Raw genomic sequence first — 20,688 nt, 5'->3', positions numbered from 1 at the left:
GGACAGAGATGGGGAGCAAAGATGGAGGGGCTTCACAGCCGTGGCGGGAATAACTCTTTGGGTGGTAGAGACATGGCTGGTACATAAAAACCCGCAACCCCCTTGCATCTAGAAGAGTTGAGCGAAGAGCTGGAATTGCCTTGGCTAGGCAGAGCTCACCACAAAGGCCAGTTGTCCGGCTCGGGACAAGTAGACTGAACAGCAGAGCAAAGCAGCAGCTGGATTCAGCCATAGCCCAACAGGGTTTGGTTGGGGAACCGCCATGGGAGAGCCGCGGCGCATACTACATCTGGAGCAGAGGAGTTCACGGCATCCATCCATGGCAGCCTAGCGACTCCCGTCAGGCCTCCCAGTCCTAGCTGCTGGAACCGCGATTGCTGGGCAGGTGATAGACCCCCAGAGCTGCTCATGGGCCAGAGGCCCTGATTTTCCTGAACTCCCAGAAACTCAAACTGTGAGTGAAGAAGTTGGGGAGCCATGAGCTGAGGGTGGGGGCAGAACAAACTGCATTCAGGGTCCAACTGTTGGGACTGTGACTGATGCGCCCTGAGGTACACAGTGGTGGAAGGCGTTAAACTGTAAATATACGTCCCCAGTTCAACCCGGCCCTTCCCTTCCCTTTGCTGCCCCCAGCAAAGTTCATTTCTTCAAACCTCTGCAATGGTGAGTGGGTGGAGACTTTCCTGGCAAAGGTGTCCGGCGTGGTTACAGATTCCTAGATGACTGGGGACAGAGAGAGGAAGGGCTTGACCTCGACCTGGCCCTGGTAGCTGCCGATGCCGCTGGCAGAAGGGTGGCACACATACAGCAAAATTGTAACATGCTTCCTTGAGTCCAAATGGAACAGTTTAAAGTAGGTTACCTCACCTAAACCAAGCTCCTTGCATCTCGGACCAGCACAGCTGGGCCCCCTCTTGCCGAATCACTGCCCCTTTGCTTCAGCAGTGAAGGATACAGGGGCATCCATTCACCTTCTCCTTCTGCCCACAAAAAGTTTGTTTGGCCTGAAAGTCAGGAGCACGTTCCCCTCCCGCCGTGGTTTATTCTCCAGCATGATGACCCCATAGCTTTGTGTTACCTTCGTATGTCCATGGGGCATGCATGAGGCTGGCTTACAAAGTTTAATTGACGTCAACTGAGGTGGACTGACAAATGTACGTCCTACATCTGGCAGAAACTTGTCTGCTGACCCTGCCTTTATTCAGACTTGAAAACGTGTTTTCCATATGCACATGTACGCGTAGCTCCTCACCTCATGACAGGGCCTACATTTCACACAGATATCAATACCGTGTGCTCCTGGGATGCATTCGATGCATTACAAGACACTATTTGTGGCTAAATACCATGACAGCGGTGTGTTAGGTGCAGCGAGTTTGTCCGGCCTGTTAGGAGTTGCTGACACAGGGCACTGAACCCGCCGCCAGCGATGGGCCTGGGTGTCACACAGTCATTGGAGGTTTTCAGGAGCGGGTTGGACCAAAGTCCCTTCTTAGAATCTGTGGGCGACGGCTGCCCCGCTGTGGAGTGGTTTGTGGTTGACATGTCTGGGCCACGCTACAGCCCTGTCACCGCATTCATCACCCCCAGATTGGGTCGGGGGGGGCGCTGTTCAGATCAGGGGGGCCATATCAGACAGCTCCTCAGTGCTGTCCTCCTCCTCCCCTTGGCTGGCGATGCCCTCAGCCCGGTTCGTATTGTTCTGGGCCATCTTCTTACCAACTCCCCATCCCACGCCTCCACCCACGCATGCCCCAGCCACAGCACCCGTCCCAACACCAATGCCAACCGCCCCAGCTATGCCGAGCGCCGCAGCTTCAGCAGCAATTGCACCAGCGGCAATTCCTGCAGCAGCACCTCCACCCACTGGTGCCAGGACCACCCCCCCCACGGCAACGCCCACTGAAATGGCAAATATCTTGAAGCGCTTCCTGTAGGTCTCCAGGAAGGTCTCGGCCTCCTGCATCAGCTCCTCCTCCAGCTCCTTCAGCAGGGCCTCTTTCTCCTGCATCAGCTCCTTCTCCAGCTCCGTCAGCAGGGCCTCTTTATTCTGCCTCAGCTCCACCTCCAGCTCCATCCCCAGGGCCTCTTCCCTCAGCAGCATGTCTGTCCAGAACCGCCCCAGCAAGTCCCCACGCCACTCTGTGAACTGCTCGGCCATCTTGCCTGGCCTCACCTTCAGGCATTTAAGTGGGTTCCTGGAGTCGGTGTCCTGCAGTAGCAGGGAGAGCCAAAAGTATTAGACGTGGCAAGTCCTGCTTAGACCCTGTGATGAAGTGCGACTGTTTTTAATGTTTCCTCTGAATGGTGTGGGGGTTCCTCAGTTTCCCCTATGCAGTTCTTAAGTATCTAGGGAGTGGGATAAGGGTGTATGATCATTGCAGAGCCCTACAGGGCAGGTGTGTGCAGGGGTCTTGACACAGAGAGTGGCCAACACCCTGTTTCCTGGCCACTGATGGCCTCAGCCCTTCCCCCCTGCAAGGTGAGAACTACAGGGTTGGAGAACAAAGGAATCCGGTGACCTCCTGGGCCGGTAAAGGGACAAAGCCCAGAGGAGGAGGGGGCTGGAGGGAGTTTCAGTTTGGGGCTGGCTGGGGACCTGGAGTGAAGTGCAGACGTGGTTGTCTGGCTCACTGCCCCCCTCAAAATGGACCCAGCTGAGGGGTCCTGTTCTCTGCCCCTACAAGCTCTGTTTTAGACCATGTTCCTGTCGTCTAATAAACCTTTTGTTTCACTGGCTGGCTGAGAGTCACATCTGACTGCGGAGTTGGGGGGCAGGACCCTCTGGCTTCCCCAGGACCCCGCCTGGGCGGACTGGCTGTGGGAAGTGCAGGGAGGGGCAGAGGAGGCTGAATGCTAGAAGGTCAGACCCAGGAAGGGGGAAGCTGGGTGAGCTGTGTGTCCTGTAGACAGGCTGCTCACAGAGAGGAGACTTCCCCAGAGTCCTGCCTGGCTCCGTGGGGAGCAGTTCCAGAGCATCGACCAGGGACTCCGTGACAGACCCCGACCAAGATGGGGGCCCTTGTTGTACAAACACCCTCCAACTGAGATCAGGGCTGCCATCGTGCCAGGATCCCACAACTCAAATTGGACCCCCCCCTGTCATGCCAGCTGCTACACAGACCAACCCCCCAAGTGAGATCGGGGCCCCAGGTGTGCGAGGTACTGCACACCCCTCACCCCATGACTGAGACTGGGCCCCCATTATGCTGGGTGAGGCACAGTTCTCTGGACTGAGATCGGGGCTGCCATTGTGCCAGGTGCTGCCCAGAACCCCCAAAACTGAGTTGGGCCCCCCAAGGTTTGGGATTGGAGTCTCTCATCTCTTCAGGAACCCTGGGAGCTGGAAATCTGAACTCCCACCTCATCCCCAAAGCCGATAGCCTGGGGGGCTGCCCGGGATGGTTCCCTGAGGTTCCCCTGGTGGGAGGCACAGCCCTCCCTCCCCAGATTCACCTTCTCCTGCAGAAACTGAGTGTGGGCTGCGCGGGCCCTGGCCAGGGCTCTCTGGTTGGTGGTGTGAGATTGATAGCGCTTTCGGTAGGTCTCCAGGAAGGTCTCGGCCTCCCGAGTCAGCTCAGCCTCTAGCCCCGTCAGCAGGGCCTCCTCCGGCTCCTTCAGCTCCTCCCGGCACCGCTCCAGCAGTGACCTGCGCTGCTCCTTGAACTGCTCCGCCATTGCGCTCGGATCCACCGTCAGACAGTCGACCATGCGCAGGGACAGGCTGTCCTGCGTTGAGCCGGAGAGGAGGGGAGAATAGTGGGGTGCAAGGGGCTAGAAGGGGCGGGTGCGTGACCCCATCTCACCAATAGACCCTCTGGCTACAGCACAGCAACTTCCTCCACCCTCATGACCGAGATCCAGGCCACTGCTGTGCCGGGTTGCAGTCTCCCATCCCCGCAGCCCCCTGAAAGCGGATATGAGGTCTGTGACAAAGTGGGACTGTTCTTAACGTTTCCTCTGAATAGTGTGGGGTGCCTCAGTTTCCCCTATACAGTTCTTAAGTATCTAGGGAGTGGGATAAGGGTGTATGATCATTGCAGAGCCCTACAGGGCAGGTGTGTGCAGGGGTCTTGACACAGAGAGTGGCCAACACCCTGTTTCCTGGCCACTGATGGCCTCAGCCCTTCCCCCCTGCAAGGTGAGAGCTACAGGGTTGGAGAACAAAGGAATCCGGTGACCTCCTGGGCCGGTAAAGGGACAAAGCCCAGAGGAGGAGGGGGCTGGAGGGAGTTTCAGTTTGGGGCTGGCTGGGGACCTGGAGTGAAGTGCAGACGTGGTTGTCTGGCTCACTGCCCCCCTCAGAATGGACCCAGCTGAGGGGTCCTGTTCTCTGCACCTACAAGCTCTGTTTTAGACCATGTTCCTGTCGTCTAATAAACCTTTTGTTTCACTGGCTGGCTGAGAGTCACATCTGACTGCGGAGTTGGGGGGCAGGACCCTCTGGCTTTCCCAGGACCCCGCCTGGGCGGACTCACTGTAGGAAGTGCACGGAGGGGCAGAGGAGGCTGAATGCTAGAAGGTCAGACCCAGGAAGGTGTGAGCTCTGTCTCCTGCAGACAGGCTGCTCACAGAAAGGAGACTTCCCCAGAATCCTGACTGGCTTCATAGGGAGCAGTTCCAGAGCATTGACCAGGGACTCCGTGACAACTGGTGGCAGCGGTGGGATGTACTGCACCCCATGGATGGCGTTTCCTGCAGTAAGTGACTGGGGAGCAGTAAAACGAAGGGAGATTGACGGGGACCAGGCATGCTGAAGATTCAGAGAGAGACGGTTTCGGGGGACGGTTAACCCCTGGGAGTGTGTGACCAGAGAGAAGGACTTTTGCAGTAACAGGGTTCCCCTGGGGATTGCAGAGAGCGGTCCCGGGGTGGAGGAGTCTGCAACTCGACCCTAGCAAAGAGGTGGTGACCTCGAGAAGCGCTGGCACACTATGGGTTCTCCCTGGAAACCCTGGGGAGCTGAGAGCTCACAGGCCTGTGAGTCCACAACAACTTGGGAAGAGCGGAGTGATGGCCTGTCACCATCTCCTTAAGAAGGACATTGTAATCCTGTGCAGAAAGAGAGGGTTACACATTGGAAAGTTCACCAAGGCGCAGTTCATCGTGCAGCTGGAGGAGGATGACCGCTCTAAGGAGCAGATTCCTGACCCCAACTGGGGCTATAACAGGATCTAGGAGCAGCTGGAGTGGGAGCCAGGCATCCCCAAGACTCCTGTCCCCGACCAGACGGGGGTCTTCACGATCGGGTTCCCCATTGGGGGATCGGAGACGGATGGGATTGGAGCTGAGTCCGAGAGAGCAAGAGGATTGTGAGAGACAGCGAGAGTCCAAGAAAGAGCTGCAGAAGCAGCAGCAGCATGAACTGGCGGTGGGGAAGCAGAGAGGCCTAGGGGATCTCCCAGGGGTGAGTGGGGATAGACCCCGGGGGGCCAGTTCCTCAGGGAACCTAGAGACTAAATTGCTGCCCCTGGTTAAGGAGGGGGGGATGTGGATGCCCACCTCACTGCCTTTGAGCAGGCTGGAGATTTGAACCAGAGGGACCCTGCGGAAAAGCCCCGGTGTCTAGCTCCCTTGCTGGGTCCCAAGGCCAGAGACTCCATCAGCCAGATGGGTGGGGAGGTGGACAGGCTCCCACTCCTGACCCCAACCTATACTACTGTGTGGAGTTTCCTGGGGTCTGGCCCCTCGGACCCCCAGTGGGAGCGGAAGGTGATGGTCAATGGGGAGACATTCCTGGGGTAGCGAGATCCTGGGACAGAGAGAACTGGTGTCAGGCCCCGGGTGGTGCAGCCTCAGATGCTGAGGGGCTGTGTGAGCTGGGTGAGGGTCCCAGGGACGAAGCCCCTCACCCTGCCTATGGCCCAGATCCCTGTGCAGACACAGGAGGGGTGGGGCTAGCTGGTTGTTGGGGTTTTCCAGGATATCAGCTGTGAGACCCTGTTGTGGGGTGACTGTGTCTCTTTGGGACAGGATCCAGGCCCTGCTCCTGTAACAGCCGAGGGTTTGAATTTGAATCCAGGGAACCAACTGGCGGAGAGGGAAATGGTCAGTGAAAATGTAGATGACCTGGCTGGCAGCGGGGAGGAGCTGCTAGGATCAGGCTACCTGCCTGCCTGTAACCAGACCCCTGGGGCTGGGTGGGACAGAGAGATGCTCCCCAACCCCGTGCACACCGGAGGGGGGGCTCACTCTGCCTCTGATGCAGTGAGGAAAGCAGCGAGCTCGCTGCCTACCCCCACTGGGACAGCAAGGGCAGCGCTGAGGACAGGGGGAGCTGAGACCCCAGCTGAGTGGGGGGAGACACAGGCAGGGCAGGGGATCTATTGGGAGTGGCAAGGTGCTGGTAAGGAAAGTCTGGATGAGCCTAGGCAGCCTTGTGAGCTGTTGGCTTTGTGTGGTCAGCAGTGTGGGAAGGCGAGGAGAGTGGAAGATGAGCGTCCCTGGACCTTACCTGTTAGCTGGGTGGAGAAGTGTGACAGGGAAGGAAATGTGCCCGTGTCTGTCAGGGGTATTGACTTGCCTATGGAGGGAGCTACCCCGGTCTCCAAGCAGTTGTCTGTGACCAGGCCTGTGTGCCGGGACAAGGGGAATGAGATCCCAAGCTGTGGGTCTGGGAAAGGAGAAAGTGTGTCCGGCTCTTCTTTGTCTGTGGAGCAGACAGAAGGGGCCTTTCAGCCTGTGATGGTTGAGGGTAGTGCAGCTGTCTCAGAGCTGGTTCTGGATTCAGCTAAAGCCCAGGAAGGGAAGGGTCCTAAGTTTGTGTCTGCTCGGGAGAATGGCCCTGTAACTAGGTCGCATCCAGTTAGGGTCTATGTAAAATCCCAGAGACCAGATAATTCTGGTGCTTGTATTTTTCCTGTTGCTAGTGAGTTGTTGGGAAAGTTTCAGTTCCTAACAGCCAGAAATTTTCTGTTGTGAATGGATCCACTGACTTTCCTGTTGAAAGATCCAGTGTGGAAAGCTTTGAGAAGGTCTCAGATGAAGTGAAAGCTGTTAAGAAAGTTAAACAGTCCTATAACCAAGTGGCTGTGTTTGGCCAACTTGTTGGGGAGAAGACCCAATCCCAGTTTGACCCCCTGGGGTTTTGGGGGTGGCAAAAGGGCACAGGCCGCAGAAACCTTCCTACATGAGGCCTGCGAGTGCTATCGATCACCCCCGACCTAAGGGAGGGCGTGACACTGGAAGGGCCTGGTGTAACTCCTACCAAGGAATGGGAGACATGCTGGGGCATCCATGGGAACGTTGGTGGCTTCGAACTTCCCCAGGTCACCGGCTACAGTGACCCCACTCAGTTCGATCTCGAAGGGGGGAGAGATGTGACGAAGTGGGACTGTTCTTAATGTTTCCTCTGAATATTGGGGGGGTGCCTCAGTTTCCCCTATGCAGTTCTTAAGTATCTAGGGGGTAGGGTAAGGGTGTATGATCCTTGCAGAGCCCTAGAGGGCAGATGTGTGCAGGGGTCTGGACACAGAAAATAGCCGACACCCTGTTTCCTGGCAACTGATGGCCTGGCCCTTCCCCGCCTGCAAGGTGAGAGCTAAAGGGTTGGAGAACAAAGGAATCCGGTGACCTCCTGGCCCGGGAACCGGACAAAGCCCAGAGGAGGAGGGGCTGGAGGGAGTTTCAGTCTGAGGCTGGCTGGGGATGAGGAGTGAAGGGCAGACGTGGTTGTCTGGCTCACTGCCCCCAAAAATGGACCCAGCTGAGGGGTCCTGTTCTCTGTACCTACAAGCTCTGTGTTAAACCATGTTCCTGTCGTCTAATAAACCTCTGTTTTACTGGCTGGCTGAGAGTCACGTCTGACTGCGGAGTTGGGGTGCAGGACCCTCTGGCTTCCCCAGGAGCCCTGCCTGCGCAGACTCGCTGTGGGAAGCGCACGGAGGGGCAGAGGAGGCTGAATGCTCCGAGGTCAGACCCAGGAAGGTGGAAGCCGTGTGAGCTGTGTGTCCTGAAGACAGGCTGCTCACAGAGAGGAGACTTCCCCAGAGTCCTGCCTGGCTTCATAGGGAGCAGTTCCAGAGCATCGCCCAGGGACTCCGTGACAAGGTCTCCTCTCCTGCCACAAAGCCCGTAACCCACGGGGTTGGCTGGGATGTTTCCCTGGGGTTCCCCTGGCTGGGGGCACAGCGACACCCCTGGACTCACCTTCTCCTTCAGAAACACAGCATGGTCTGCGCTGGCCCTGTCCAGGACTCTCTGGTTGTGGAAGGTGATGGCCATCTGTGCCGGGAGGACAAGGCTGGGGTGAGCCGCAATTTATGGGGCCCCAACTCCACCTAGGGGCTGCAGCTTCCACCCCAGCAACCTCATGGAACAAAGCGACATCGCTATCCCGTGTGGTAGCAGCTTGGGGCTGCTGGTGCCACCACTTTTCAATTCGATCCCCGCAGCAGCCCAGCCTCGGCTCCCTTCCTGCTCTGACCTGCACTTTGCCCTTGTGGCACTTTCCTGGAGCCGAGGACTTTGGAAACCCCTGTCCCAGCCGGGCTCAGCCTGAGGCGCATGCCCAAGAGAGCATCAGTGACAACGGCTCTCGCAGGTCTGGTGGGATTTCGGGTTTTTTTAATGATTTCCAGGAGGCAGGTGAATCTCAGCTCTCCTTTGGGGGTGGGGGCTGGGTTAAATCTTGTGGACTCTGGAACAGTCTCTGCTGTGCAGCTGTTGTGGAGTGGCTATTGTGGAGTAGTTATTCTGTTCTAGCTGGGCCGGTCTACTCCCCCCAGGCAAAGAAGCTCCCCGCATCCGATTCTCCTCACGTAGTCCCTATCGCCCAAGAGAACTTGACAGACGATGTCAAAGGGTCTGTCTACCCTGGGTCCTGCCCGGCTGCGGGGGAAGACGGCGTGACTCGGACGTGGAGGGCTCGGTGAGGGTTGTGCTGGGATGCTGCCCGGCTGGCAGATCAGACCAAAGGAGCCAGGGCTGAAGTTCTGCTCAGCCGGCCCGATTCCCAGCTCCCCAGAGGCCCCGTGACGCAGGGTGGAAAGGTCCATGCTGCCGGCCCCAGCACAGGGGGTGGGCTGGGGGGCATGGCTGGAGCACGCTGTGCCATGGTTACGCCCCACTCCCCAGAGGGGCCAGCAAACAGAGCCCCTGAATCCACCTTGTCCTGTCCCCTTCCCCTGCCACTGCAGATGCCTCCCATGATGCACCAGGGCCATGATACAATCACCAGGAGAGGAGATGCTGGTGCATTGTGGGAAATGTGGTTCACAAGATGCCTGAATTTCCTCTCTACCCCCAGCACTCAGGTCAGTCTACACCTCCCATGGTGCCCTGCAGCTTTGATGCACCGCACCCTCACCAGGGAAGGACACCATGGCGCTTGGTGGGAGATGTAGTTTGGTTGCCTTAACCTCTCATTCTCCTCTGTGGGTTGGTCTTGCAGCTTGCACTGCACCTCCCATGAGACCAGCCCACAGAGGAGAATGAGGAGCCTGAGCTACAATCCCCCTGATACAGCAGCAGGGTCTTATGTCTTGGGGAGAGGAGTGGTGGTGTGGCCTTTCCACACAAGAGATATTTGGGGGGTTTGCTGGACACTCCAAGTTTTCTGCAGGAAAAACACCCCCATTTTCAGAACTGCTCTTAAAAACTTATCTCTTTTAAACACCAACAGGAGTTGCCTGGGGAAAAACAGGGTTTGGTGCTATGGGTCTCAAGGATTGGAGCCGCCCTTCAGGCTAGTGAAATTCTTCTACCCTGGAGTCCAAGAAAATAAGATTTCACCCAAACTCTTTCCCAGTCACCTCCCGCAGCATGGACCCAGTTCCCAACATTGCCCCAACCCTGACATGGACGGGTGAGGGGACACACCCCATGATCAGCTCAGAGGCAGAGATGGTACCTGACAGGGAGAGGAGAAGCCGGAGCGATGGTTCTTCATCACATCAGATAAATTCTGCAAAGGAACCAAAAGAAATCATCACGTCACAGACTCCACAGGGCTTAGAAAGGCTGGGAACATGGGGATGGCTCGCCTGGTGCTGAGAAGCAGCCACCTCTGGGGTGGGGCAGCTGGGGAATTGGGGGTATTGGGGTCATCACTGACTGCAAGGAGAGACCATCCCCTTCCTGCTCCCTCCAGCACAGCTGGCCGGTCCCCACCTTTATCTTGGCAGCAAGCTGTGTCCCAGTGAGCATCTCCCCATGCTGGTCCAGCCGGACATGTTGACCTGCCGTGCTCACCAGGGCGGTGACGTAGTCCCTCAGGCTCTCCCGGAAATCCTCATCCATGTCTGCAAAGGGGAGAGAGATGGACGATGGGGTGGGGGAATACAGGGCCTGTTGATCCCCCTTCTCTCTACCTGCTACGCACGGGCATGATCAGCGCCCCAGTCACATTGCTCTGCACAGCGCAGGGGGCTTAGAGCTGCTGTCCTGGGTCCGTTACCTCTCAGCCTTCCCTCGCTCCCCCTCGTGATCCGCTTGCCAGGGAAGGGCATCAGGTAACAGCGGCTGCTGCTTCTCTTCAGCGCTTCCAGGGCCTTGGGGTGTTTGCAAGGGGACCTCGCCTCCAGCTTCTGCCGAGACAGGGGCAATGGTTACATTGACACAAACACACCTGTGTTAACATTAGCCAGACCTACCAGGCAGTCAGAGAGGGTCTGGAGGGGCCCGGCCTCATTGTTGTAGATGTTGGAAGGGGGGCAGTGAACAAGGCAGGGGATGGCAGGAAGCGAAAGGAGTGTCCGTCAGTCCCAGTCTCCCCGCTCCAAGCCCCTGTCTCCCCACCCGAGGTCCCAGTCTCTGCAGACTCCTTGTCCCACCCTGTTTTTCTCCTCTCCCCTTTGCAATCAAGCTGCTTCCTCCTCCATGCTGCCTGGGCTCATTGATCGTAGGGCAGCGACAGGTGCCCGGCCTGGAGAAGCAATTGCAGGGAAAGTCCAGCTTTGCGTTCGCAGCCCACAGCTGGAGGTTGCTCCGTGCGGATGGATTCTTTGGAGACATCAGCAGCTAAACTCATGCCCAGTGTTTCTCAGGCTTGTTGTGCTGGTGACCCCCTTTGGCCTTAAAAGACAATTTGGACCCCTGTACTTCAAAAAAAATGGTGACTTCCACCTTAACCTCGGGCTTCAGCTTCAGCTCTGGCCACCGTGGGCTGAAGCCGATGCCTGAGGCCCGGACATCCAGGGCTGAAGCATGTAATTTAGCTTTGCAGGGTCCCCTGTCGTGCGGGGCCCTGGACAAATATTCTGCTTGCCACACCCTAACTCCAGCCCTGCGCTTAGGACCCCCCCCTTCACACAACCTCCCTGCGGTCCCACCTCCCCCAGGTTGGAAACACTGGAGCCATCATCCCTTCGAGGGGAAAGGTCCCATGTCCCATTCCTCCATTCTCTGAGTCCCACAGTCACCTTTCGGACGTGTTTCAGATGCTGCTTCCCACCGTCCGTTCCAAGGACCAGGGAGCTGCTCCAATCCCGCACCAGCAGGTCTAGATGCTGCAGGGGAGACAGGAGGGGAGTGAGGGTCTCTGGGGGTGGGGGGATGCTGGACTGGGGAGAAGGGTGATGTCTGGAGGGAAGACCTCAGCACCGAGGGAATGGGGCAGGGGGTGCATGGGGCAGGTGCAGGCTGTGGAGTGGGGGAGGGGTCTTCAGCATATGCTCAAAGTACCCCGCCATTTGGTAGCATCGTCATGAGCCAGGTTCAGAGCCAGTAGCCACCCTCAAAGTCCGTGGGCGCTCATCAAGGATATGTGACATAGGCTGAAGTTGACCACAGCTACATCCCTGGTCATCAGAGAAACCCCATCTGAAGAGACGGGCTGCACAATTGCCCTGTCCTGTTAGGAACCAGCCCAGGTGCTTTGGCAGCTCGAAATGTGGTGGAGCAATGGTGGGGTCAGTGATTAATGACGGTCATTGCTGACCACTCGTTGCACCGAGGCGATTGCACTGTCATGTCCTGTAGTGGCAGAAATGACCCTGAAGGGCGTCTACAAGACAGGGAGGCTGGCAGGGAGCCGAAGAGGCCTGTGTACAAAGGCAGGTCGCTGTTCTCACGGATCTTGGCCAGCGGCATGACAGAGGCCCCCCCACGGTGAATATGGGGAGGTCCTGTGTTTATAAGTATTGTCAGCCGCAGCAGCGGAGTTACTCATAAGGTCCCTATCCCAGTGCCCGCAGGGGAGGGGTGCCGTGTGGGGATACACTGGGCAGGGCGGGTGAGGATGGCAGAAGCCGTCTCACCTGAATGGGCTCCAGTCTGTACGCTTTTCCCACCTCTTCGGCCACACGCACAAACATCTGCAGAGCAAAGAGAAGGGAGGTGGGGGACGAGTCTGGGTCATGGGAGGCATTTACACTGAGGGGTCATCCTGCAGGTGAACAGAAAGGGGCCTGATCGCTGCCCCCCCATCCCCATCTGAGCCGCTCCCTGTGATCATCGCAGAGAGCGAGGCCCAGCAAGAGCAAAACGAAGCTGGAGAGAGATGGAGATATTTTCCATGGGGTGGAAAGAGAAGTGGGATGCACCCGGCCAAGAGGGTGGTGGGGGCGGCTGTGGGATCCTGTGCCCCACAGAGGAGCCAGTCTTGTTCCAGGGTTCCCTCCTTCACTCCAGGGCGCCCCGTGGAGGTGGGCGGGGGTCAGTGAGCCCAAAGTGAGGTCTTTTCCCTGAGGGGTTCCTGAGATGTACCCTCCAACCCACAAAACCACCATTGCCTCAGGCTGACAGATGCCACCAACACTGTTTGCCCAGCCCCGGCGGTGACACCACGGCTCTGCTCGTGCCTCGAACAATCTCGGCCACGTGGCGAATACTCGAGCTCTCATTGGACTGCTCTAGCTACACGTTAACCAGGTTTCTGCCCCCCACTGGACTCAGGGCCATGTGGACAGATAAAAACCCTCCCAGAGCCAACCCCTCCCCCACACAGAGAATCCCCGCTGGGGTGCGGTGCAGGGGCAGGACACGCAGTATGTCGCAGGTGGCAGTGACGTCGCTAATGGCATGACAGCCAGGGGCTCTACCCGGCGGGGCTGGGGCTGGGTAAGAGCAGAGCAGATCAGGGGGCAGAGCAACCACCCAAGGCCTTGGCCCCAGCAGACTTCCCACTGACGGCGGAGCTGGGCTGGAGGGGAGGGAGGGGTCCTAACTTTGACCCAGTGGCCCATGCCGGACACCTGGGAGCAGAGAGCCAGGCTGGGCCGTGTGGTGACAGTGCTGACTCCAGAAGCCCACGTGACCATGGGAGAGTCAGTTTCTTTATCTGGGCCTCAGTTTCCCCCCAGGACCCATGGGGAGGGATAATAACCCTGTGGGGCTAATGGGAGAACCTGGCCCAGCCACGTTCCGTGTCAGGCTGCCTGGCCTCACCTCCAGGTATTCAAGATCCGTGTCGTTCACTTTATTCGAAATATTCAGTATCTGCAAATAGTCAGGAGACAGACAGAGCTACAGCAACGAGCAGGGACGGCCACCCCAGGCACCTTCCCAGCCACGTCACCCGCCCCGAGCACAGCGCCCCCTAGTGCCACAGGGGGCATCGGGGCCAGCCCGGCCTGCCCGGGGAGAGCGCCCCCTGCTGAGCCTCTGCCCCACACCCTGCAGCACAGCGCCCCCTAGTGCCACAGGGGGCATCAGGGCCGGCCCGGCCTGGCCTGCCAGGGGAGAGCGCCCCCTGCTGAGCCCCTGCCCCGCTCCCTGCAGCACAGCGCCCCCTAGCTCTTCATGGGGTATTGGGCCAGCCCGGACTGCTGGGGGAAATGTCCCCTGCTGAGCCCCCAAACTGTGCTCTGCAGCACAGTGCCCCCCCGGGGACCCTCCAACCTGGTAGGAGCTGAGCAGCATGGAGAAGGCGGAGAGTTTGATGCTGGTCTCCTTCTCTATTGCAATGTCCATGGAGCCCTCGGTGTCCACCAGCAGCACGGCCACCTAGGGGCCAAGAGAGAGAGCCCCAGGTCAGCTCCCGGCTTTGTCCAGCCACCCACTGCCCCTCCGCCCCCAGAGCCTGCCCCCTGCTCAGCCCCCATGGCCCCTGGCATCTCATTTCTGCCCACCCCAGTGTTAGCTCCCTCCTCTCGCGCCTCTCCATTCCCCCCCATTATGTCTCTATCAGGTTCCCCTGGGGCCTCCTTCCCCATGTCTCCATCCTTCCCTATTTCCCCATTGCCTGTGTTCCCAGCCCTTTCCCCCATTTCCCTTCTCCTAGCGTCCCCATGTCTCCTTCCCCCTTTTCCTATGCATCCCCAGTGCCCCCACTCACCTTCCTGCCCTGGGTGGGGACCCAGATCGGCTGACTCCACGCCCACACCCCGTTGGTGACTCGCTCCTCATCCGCGCGCCACTCGAACCCCTCCAGGATCTCGTCCTCCCGGCCCATCCACGACCCGTCCCTCGCGTCCTGACAGAAAGGAACATGGAGGGACAGGGGTCAGTGCAGGGTGGAGGAGAAGAGTGACTTGTCCCCCCACACCTCCAGACTGTAAGCCCTGGGATGGGGCTGGGGGTTAATTGTACTAGGGTGGGGCGGGGAGGAACACAGGGCGATGGGCGTGCTCAGATTCTGACAGATAAACAGTCAGAGACACACAGACACGCTGCATTCCAGACAGACACACAGACAGACATGCTCGGGTTCAGACAGACAGACAATATTACCAGACAGAGTTCCAGGCAGACAGGCTGACCGACATGCAATGAGGTGTGTGTACTCCCACACACGTGTGCAACTCTGAGCCCTCCAGCAGGGGGCAGGATGGGGCCGCTCACACCCCAGCTTGCTCCTGTTCCCGTTTACACTCACCAGGCTCCGGAGCCGGCGCAGCAGGTAGTTCATCAGGAAGGATTTGCCGCAGCGCTGCTCCCCGACAATGGACACCACACAGACGGGGGAGTTCCCCACCCCACCCTGCTCCAGGCAGCGTCTCAGGGCCTCCTCGTCCAGGATCAGATTCTCTTCCTCGTCCAGACGCACCAGCTGCACCGGGCCCCCCGGCTCCGGCTGAGCCCCCGGCCCCTGCTGCAGGGAGAGAGCAGGGTCAGAGCTGCGACCCCACCCCTGAGCCAGCCAGTCCCCTGCTCCCTGCTGGATCAGAGCCCTGTGCCCCATTCTACCCCCTGAGCCAGCCTGTCCCCTGCCCTGGGGCTGGATCGGGGCAGCACTCCCTGGAGGGGATCTTCAGTGGGATTCTACCTGTCCCTGGAGGAGAGCGAAGGTGAGACAAGACGCTGATGATCAAAAAGTGGCTCAGGCAGTGGGGCTAAGATGGGCGTGGGGATGTTCGGCCACGGGGAGGCGTTCACGGACAGAGGACTGGTCTCCTGGGACGGACGCCACCTGAACAGGGCGTGGGATACACTTCCGGGGTGGAGGTTGGCACAGCTGATGAAAAGGGCTTTAAACTAGGAACCCTGGGAGATGCTCATGGAACCTCCAGACCTGATTCTCACACTGAGCGGGAGGCAGGAGGAGAGGGTAGGAGCAACAGAGAAAGGAACGAGAGAGGGCAGGAAAACAGATGAGAAGAGGAACGATAGTGCCAAGAGCACCGACACTGAGAGTCAGGTGGCCGATACCGGCAGCAAAGCCAAGTGGAAGCAGTGAGGTGTCTGCCCAGCAACGGGATGAGCCCAGGTGACAAAAGGGAAGGAACTAGAACTACGGGTGTGGGACAGGAAACCAGACACATGGGGCAGTAGCAGCCATGACCAGGGTACAGGAAAGAAAGACAAAAGGCAGAGGTGGCGGAGTAGCGTTTTGTGTTACTGACGAGCTGGAGTGGAAAGAAATGAGAAGGGATGAAATGGGTGAAACAGAATCTTTTTGGGTCAAGATCACTGTGGGGAAGAAAGGTACCAGGGGCTCCCCTGGGAGAGTGTCTTGGGTCTGCTACAGACCCCCAGGATCCGGTTTGGATATGGATAGAGACCCCTTTCATAGCTTGAATGAAATAAATACCACTGGGAATTGTGTGATCATGGGAGACTTTAATTTTCCGGACAGAGATTGGAGAAGTGCTGCTCATCATGGCAGGGCCCAGATAATCCTGGAGGTGACACAGCTGAGAGATTTTTTTCATCAGTGACCAAAGCAACAAGAGGTGATGCCAGTTTAGATTTGGTATTGGTAAGTAGCGAGGACCGCACTGAAGAACTGGCTGTAGAGGACAGCCTTGGTTCAAGTGGCCATGAGCTAATTCCGTTTAACTAAATGGAAGGATAAACCAAAACAGGTCGGCAGCTGGGGATCCTGGATTTCAAAAGGGCAAGCTGCAAAAAAATAAGGGAATTAGGCAGGGAAGTGACCTGGCCTGCAAAGCTGAAGGATCTGGATGTGGAGGAGGCTTGTCAAAGATGCAGGAACTCTCTGCAGTCTGCATCCAGGAAAAAGCCCATGGGGAAGGGTTGCTGAGCAAATGGGTGAACCAGGATTTCAAAGAGGTGATTAAGAGAAAGCAGAAAGCCTCCGAGGAATGGAAACTGGGAGGAATCCATGTTGGGATAAAATGAGAACTGCCAAAGGCCAAGCAGAATTTGAACGTAATATCTAGGGTCCTACCAAATTCACAGCCATGAAAAACGCCTCCCAGATGGTGAAATCTGGTCTTCACCTGGGAAATCTGTTCTTTTGTGTGCTTTTACCCTAAACTCTACAGATTTCATGGGGAAAACAGCATTTCCCAAATTGGGAGTCCTGACCCAAAAGGGAGTTGTATGTGTGTGTGTGGCGGGGGGGTCGCAAAGTTATTTTCGGTGGGTCACAGTATTGCCACCCTTAATTCTGCACTGCCTCCAGAGCTGGGCGGCTGGAGAGCAGCGGCTGCTGGCCGGGCACCCAGCTCTGAAGGCGGCATCCCGCCAGCAGCAGCGTGGAAGTAGGGGTGGCAATACCGTACCAGGGCACCCTTACTTCTACGCTGCTGCTGGCGGTGGCTCTGCCTCCTGGCCAGCAGCCGCCGCTCTCCAGACACCCAGCTCTGGAGGCTTCTCGACTGAGCTTGATAAGTTTATGGAGGGGATGGTCTGATGAGACTGCCTACGATGGCATGTAGCCCAAATGCGAGTGCTAGTAGCAAATATCCCCCAACGGGCGGTGACGGGACACTAGATGGGAAGGGCTCTGTGTTACTACAGACACCCGGGTGTCCGGCTGGTGGGTCTTGCCCACATGCTGAGGGTCTAACTGATCGTCGTATTTGGGGTTGGGAAGGAATTTCCCCCAGGTCAGAGTGGCAGAGACCTGGGGGGTTTTCGCCTTCCTCCGCAGCGTGGGGCACGGGTCATTTGCAGGTTTGATCTAGTATAAATGGTGGAGTCTCTGTAACTTGAAGTCCTTAAACCACGACTGGAGGACGTCAGTGACTAGCCAGAGGTTCTGGGTCTATAACAGGAGAGGGTGAGTGGGGTTCTGTGCCCTGCAATGTGCAGGAGGTCAGACTAGATGATCATGATGGTCCCTTCTGGCCTACCAGTCTGAGTCTGTGCGTCCCATTCCCCCCCACTGAGCCAGCCAGTCCCCACTCTGGGGCCAGATCAGGGCTGGCACCCTCTAAAGGGGAAAAGGCCCCATGTCCCATTCCCTGCTCCCCTGAGCCAGGCAGTCCCCTCTCTGGGGCCAGATCAGGACTGGCACCCTCTAAAGGGGAAAAGGTCCCATGCCCCATTCCCCACTCCCCTGAGCCAGGCAGTCCCTGCCCTGGGGCTGGATTGGGCCCAGAATCCCCTACAAGAGAAAGCTCCTTTTCCCCTTATCCGGCCCGTCTGGTCTCACCGGCTCCGGCTCTTCCTGCTGAGGCTTGGTGATTTTCTCCACCAGGTTTTTGACACGTGTGTCTGGGATCATCCTGTCCCTGGAGAAGGGAGCCCGGCACTCCGGGCAGAGGTGCCCCTGGACTGAGCCCTCGCTCCAGTGAGTCAAGAGGCAGCCCCGGCAGAAGTTGTGGCCACACTCAATGGAGACGGGGTCGCTGAACACGTTCAAGCAGATGGAGCAGGTGACGTCCTCCCGGAGTTGCTCCATCCCCCTGATCCCGCAGGCTTGGGGAGATCCACTGGGTCAGGAGCTAGCACATGGGAACACCAGGGCTAAGATGCTAGCGCAGAGGGGCTGGGAGCCAGGACTCCTGGGCTCTATTGTTAGTTTTCACCACTCGGCTGGGTAAGTTTCCATTCGGCTGTTGTGCCCTGGCCACTCCCATTTTGGGGCAGGGCTGGCAAGTGTCTCTCTGCTCGTGGGGTTTTGGGATTCCTGGGGGCCCCGGGAGTTCAGGGAACGATACAGCCATTGCTGCCCCCCCCACCTCCCAGTTCAGCCCGCTAGAAGCACCCGACCTGCCAGGATGTGGGTTCAGCTGTGGGGTGAGATTGTACGAGCCGGCCAAGGGGCCTCGGAAACACCAGCTGCAGTTGGTCCAGTTCTTATTAGAGGGGGGATGTTTTGGGAATCCTGAATCCGCCCCCCACCCCCACTTACAGGGCACTGGGTCTTCTGGATAAACTGCATCTGGCCAGAGCAAACCATGCCAGTGCCCCTGATGTCTGACCCACAGCCTCTGCTAGCCCAGCCCTGGGCTACCCCCCCACCAGCCCTGCCGGTGCCCCTCACTCCCGACCCGCAGCCCCCACCTAGCCCAGCCCTGGGCTCCCTCTTCCCACAGCTCTTCCCCTGTAGCTCACTCTGGTGAGCAGACTCCAGCGCAGACCCTGCGGTTAATTCAATTTCTCCGGTTGTCTCTGGGTGTCCCCCGCCGCCTCGCTGGCTCTCTGCGTGTCTGGCTCTGCACAGAGCCCGGCTGGCTGCTTCCTGCTCAGTTCCACTTTCACTCTCTAGTTCCGTAACCCGGAGCCATGAGCGAGGCCGGGCTCTTGGGGCGGCTCCCTAGACCGGTTTGGTTCTGCAGGCCCCCAGTAGCACTGGAGGGCGAACGGATCTGAGTCCTCGCGCCAGTTCCCTTGACCCAGAGGGGAAAACGGGAACAGTTCGAGGAACAAGGGGCCCCACCCAAAGGGCCCCGGGAGACTAGAAACAACCATCTATGGGGCTGGAAGGGAAGTTCACAGTCTGCTCCCCACATGTCCCAGGCCTCCTGCCCAGGCCCTGGTTGCGCTGCAGTGATATCACGGGTCAGACCTTAGCTCTGGCGGTGCCCACACGCCCTCAGGCTTAGGCACCCGCCGGCAGCCCCCCCATCAGCTCCTCTCCCTCCCCCCAGCGCCTCCTGCTTCCCAGCGCCTGCCCCTGCCACGGATCAGCTGTTCCGTGGCACTGGGGGGAGGCATGAGGGCCCAGCACACTCAGGGGAGGGGGCAGGAAGAGGGGGCAGGGGCAGAGCAGGGGTGGGAAAAAGCAGGGCAGGGATGGGACATTGGGGGAAGGGGTGGAGTGGGGGTGGGGCATGGGCAGAGCCCCCCTTGGCAGATTAGAAATTCGGCACCTATGCCCTCAGGCTCTAGGGGGGCAGCACCCTTCTCCCCAGCATTGGTCCTCCTGGTGGGTTCATGTCCTCCGAGTATGGGCAGCGAGGCCTCTCATCAGGCGACGTCTCCCTGCCCAGCCCCCCACCCCACTCTCCCCAGCCACTCACCAGGCTCAGCTGCAGTGTTACATGGGGCACGGCCAGCGTCCGGTATCCCGACTCTGGCCCCACGGCACCTCCTGCAGGTTGACCCTGGATCCCTGGTCTCCGCTGTCCCAGCTCCCGGCTCTGCACAGCCACAGCTCAGCCTCCAGCCCAGCTCAGGCTGCTGCTTTCCCCTTAACTCTGCCCTCTTCTGGCTCAGGCAGCTCCAGCTCACACAGAGAACAGGCCTCTGGGCTCCTGACTCCCTCATTGGCCTGCCTGCCCTGTCAATCAGGCTGACTGGGAGCTTTGGCCTCTCCCCATTGGTACTTTCTCTTCAATCCTTCCCCTTTCTTTTGGGACAGCGCCAGCCAAAACCCCCACTAAGTTTGGCACATGGGCCGAGCCTGGGCACATTCCCTGGACTCTTGCCCAGGGCCTCTCCCCTCAGCACTGGTGTATCGGGGGTTGACCTGGGGAAGGGAAAATTGGTGACACCCCAGAACTCCTTACACAGCTGGAACCACCCACTGGAGACCCCCAAACAAGGCGCAACTCACAGCACCTTGCACCTGCCCTCACTGCTCGGCTCCAAGCTCAGACGAGCTGCAAAACAGCCAGTGAGGGGCGGGGCAGAAATTTCCCATCCAAGCGGTTTCTGGATTGGAAACCGGGATTTTTCCAGACCGTGACATTTGCCTCCCGAACGTATCAGAAAACAGTGACCGTTGGAATGACAAGTCGACGTCCCGGCACGTGTCTGTTGGGAAACGCTGCCGTGGCAAGGCCTGGCACAGTTTGGCAGAATCCAATTTTTACTTGTCTTATAATTCTGATGGATTTTGAAGCATATTTTAATTAATAAAATCTGATCATTGGGAAGTTTAGACTTGAAATTAGATGAAGGTTTCTAACCATCAGAGGAGTGAAGTTCTGGAATAGACTTTCACGGGAAGCGGTGGGGGCAAAAGACCTATCTGGCTTTAAGATTAAACTCAATAAGTGTATGGAGGAGATGGTATGATGGGATAACATGATTTTGGTAATTAATTGATCTTTAAATATTCATGGTAAATAGGCCCAATGGCCTGCGATGGGATGTTAGATGGGGTGGGATCTGAGTTACTACAGAGAATTCTTTCCTGGGTATCTGGCTGGTGAATCTTGCCCATGTGCT

The 20,688-nt window shown here is 58.2% G+C and overlaps 2 protein-coding genes across 7 annotated transcripts in view; one reads left to right on the top strand and one right to left on the bottom strand.

Moving 5' to 3' along the window:
- The window catches only part of LOC114018628 (RING finger protein 112), a 135,082-nt gene that overhangs the window by 52,384 nt on the left and 62,010 nt on the right, over positions 1–20,688 (top strand). The window lies entirely within an intron of this gene.
- LOC114019129 (RING finger protein 112) lies at positions 1,176–19,148 on the bottom strand. 4 transcript variants are annotated; one of them, XM_043549669.1, is made up of 15 exons: positions 18,628–19,148; positions 17,723–18,014; positions 14,756–14,971; positions 14,216–14,353; positions 13,780–13,884; positions 13,327–13,377; positions 12,198–12,254; positions 11,361–11,447; positions 10,397–10,526; positions 10,111–10,241; positions 9,851–9,904; positions 8,149–8,223; positions 3,457–3,729; positions 2,066–2,212; positions 1,176–2,020 (listed from the first exon to the last, which is right to left on the bottom strand). In XM_043549669.1, the coding sequence occupies exons 2-15, from the start codon at positions 17,969–17,971 to the stop codon at positions 1,613–1,615; spliced, it is 2,121 nt and encodes a 706-aa protein (XP_043405604.1). In that variant the 5' UTR covers positions 17,972–18,014; positions 18,628–19,148; the 3' UTR covers positions 1,176–1,612. The 4 variants fall into 4 exon arrangements, with proteins under 4 accessions (XP_043405604.1, XP_043405603.1, XP_037754656.1 ...); XM_043549668.1 differs by having other exon boundaries at positions 1,176–2,212; positions 17,723–17,988; positions 18,628–19,143; XM_037898728.2 differs by having other exon boundaries at positions 1,176–2,212; positions 18,628–19,142.

The sequence above is a fragment of the Chelonia mydas genome, chromosome 6 (genome assembly GCF_015237465.2).
Source record: "Chelonia mydas isolate rCheMyd1 chromosome 6, rCheMyd1.pri.v2, whole genome shotgun sequence".
In the NCBI taxonomy this organism is placed as follows: domain Eukaryota; kingdom Metazoa; phylum Chordata; order Testudines; family Cheloniidae; genus Chelonia; species Chelonia mydas.
This window is presented reverse-complemented; position numbering and strand designations above follow the sequence as displayed.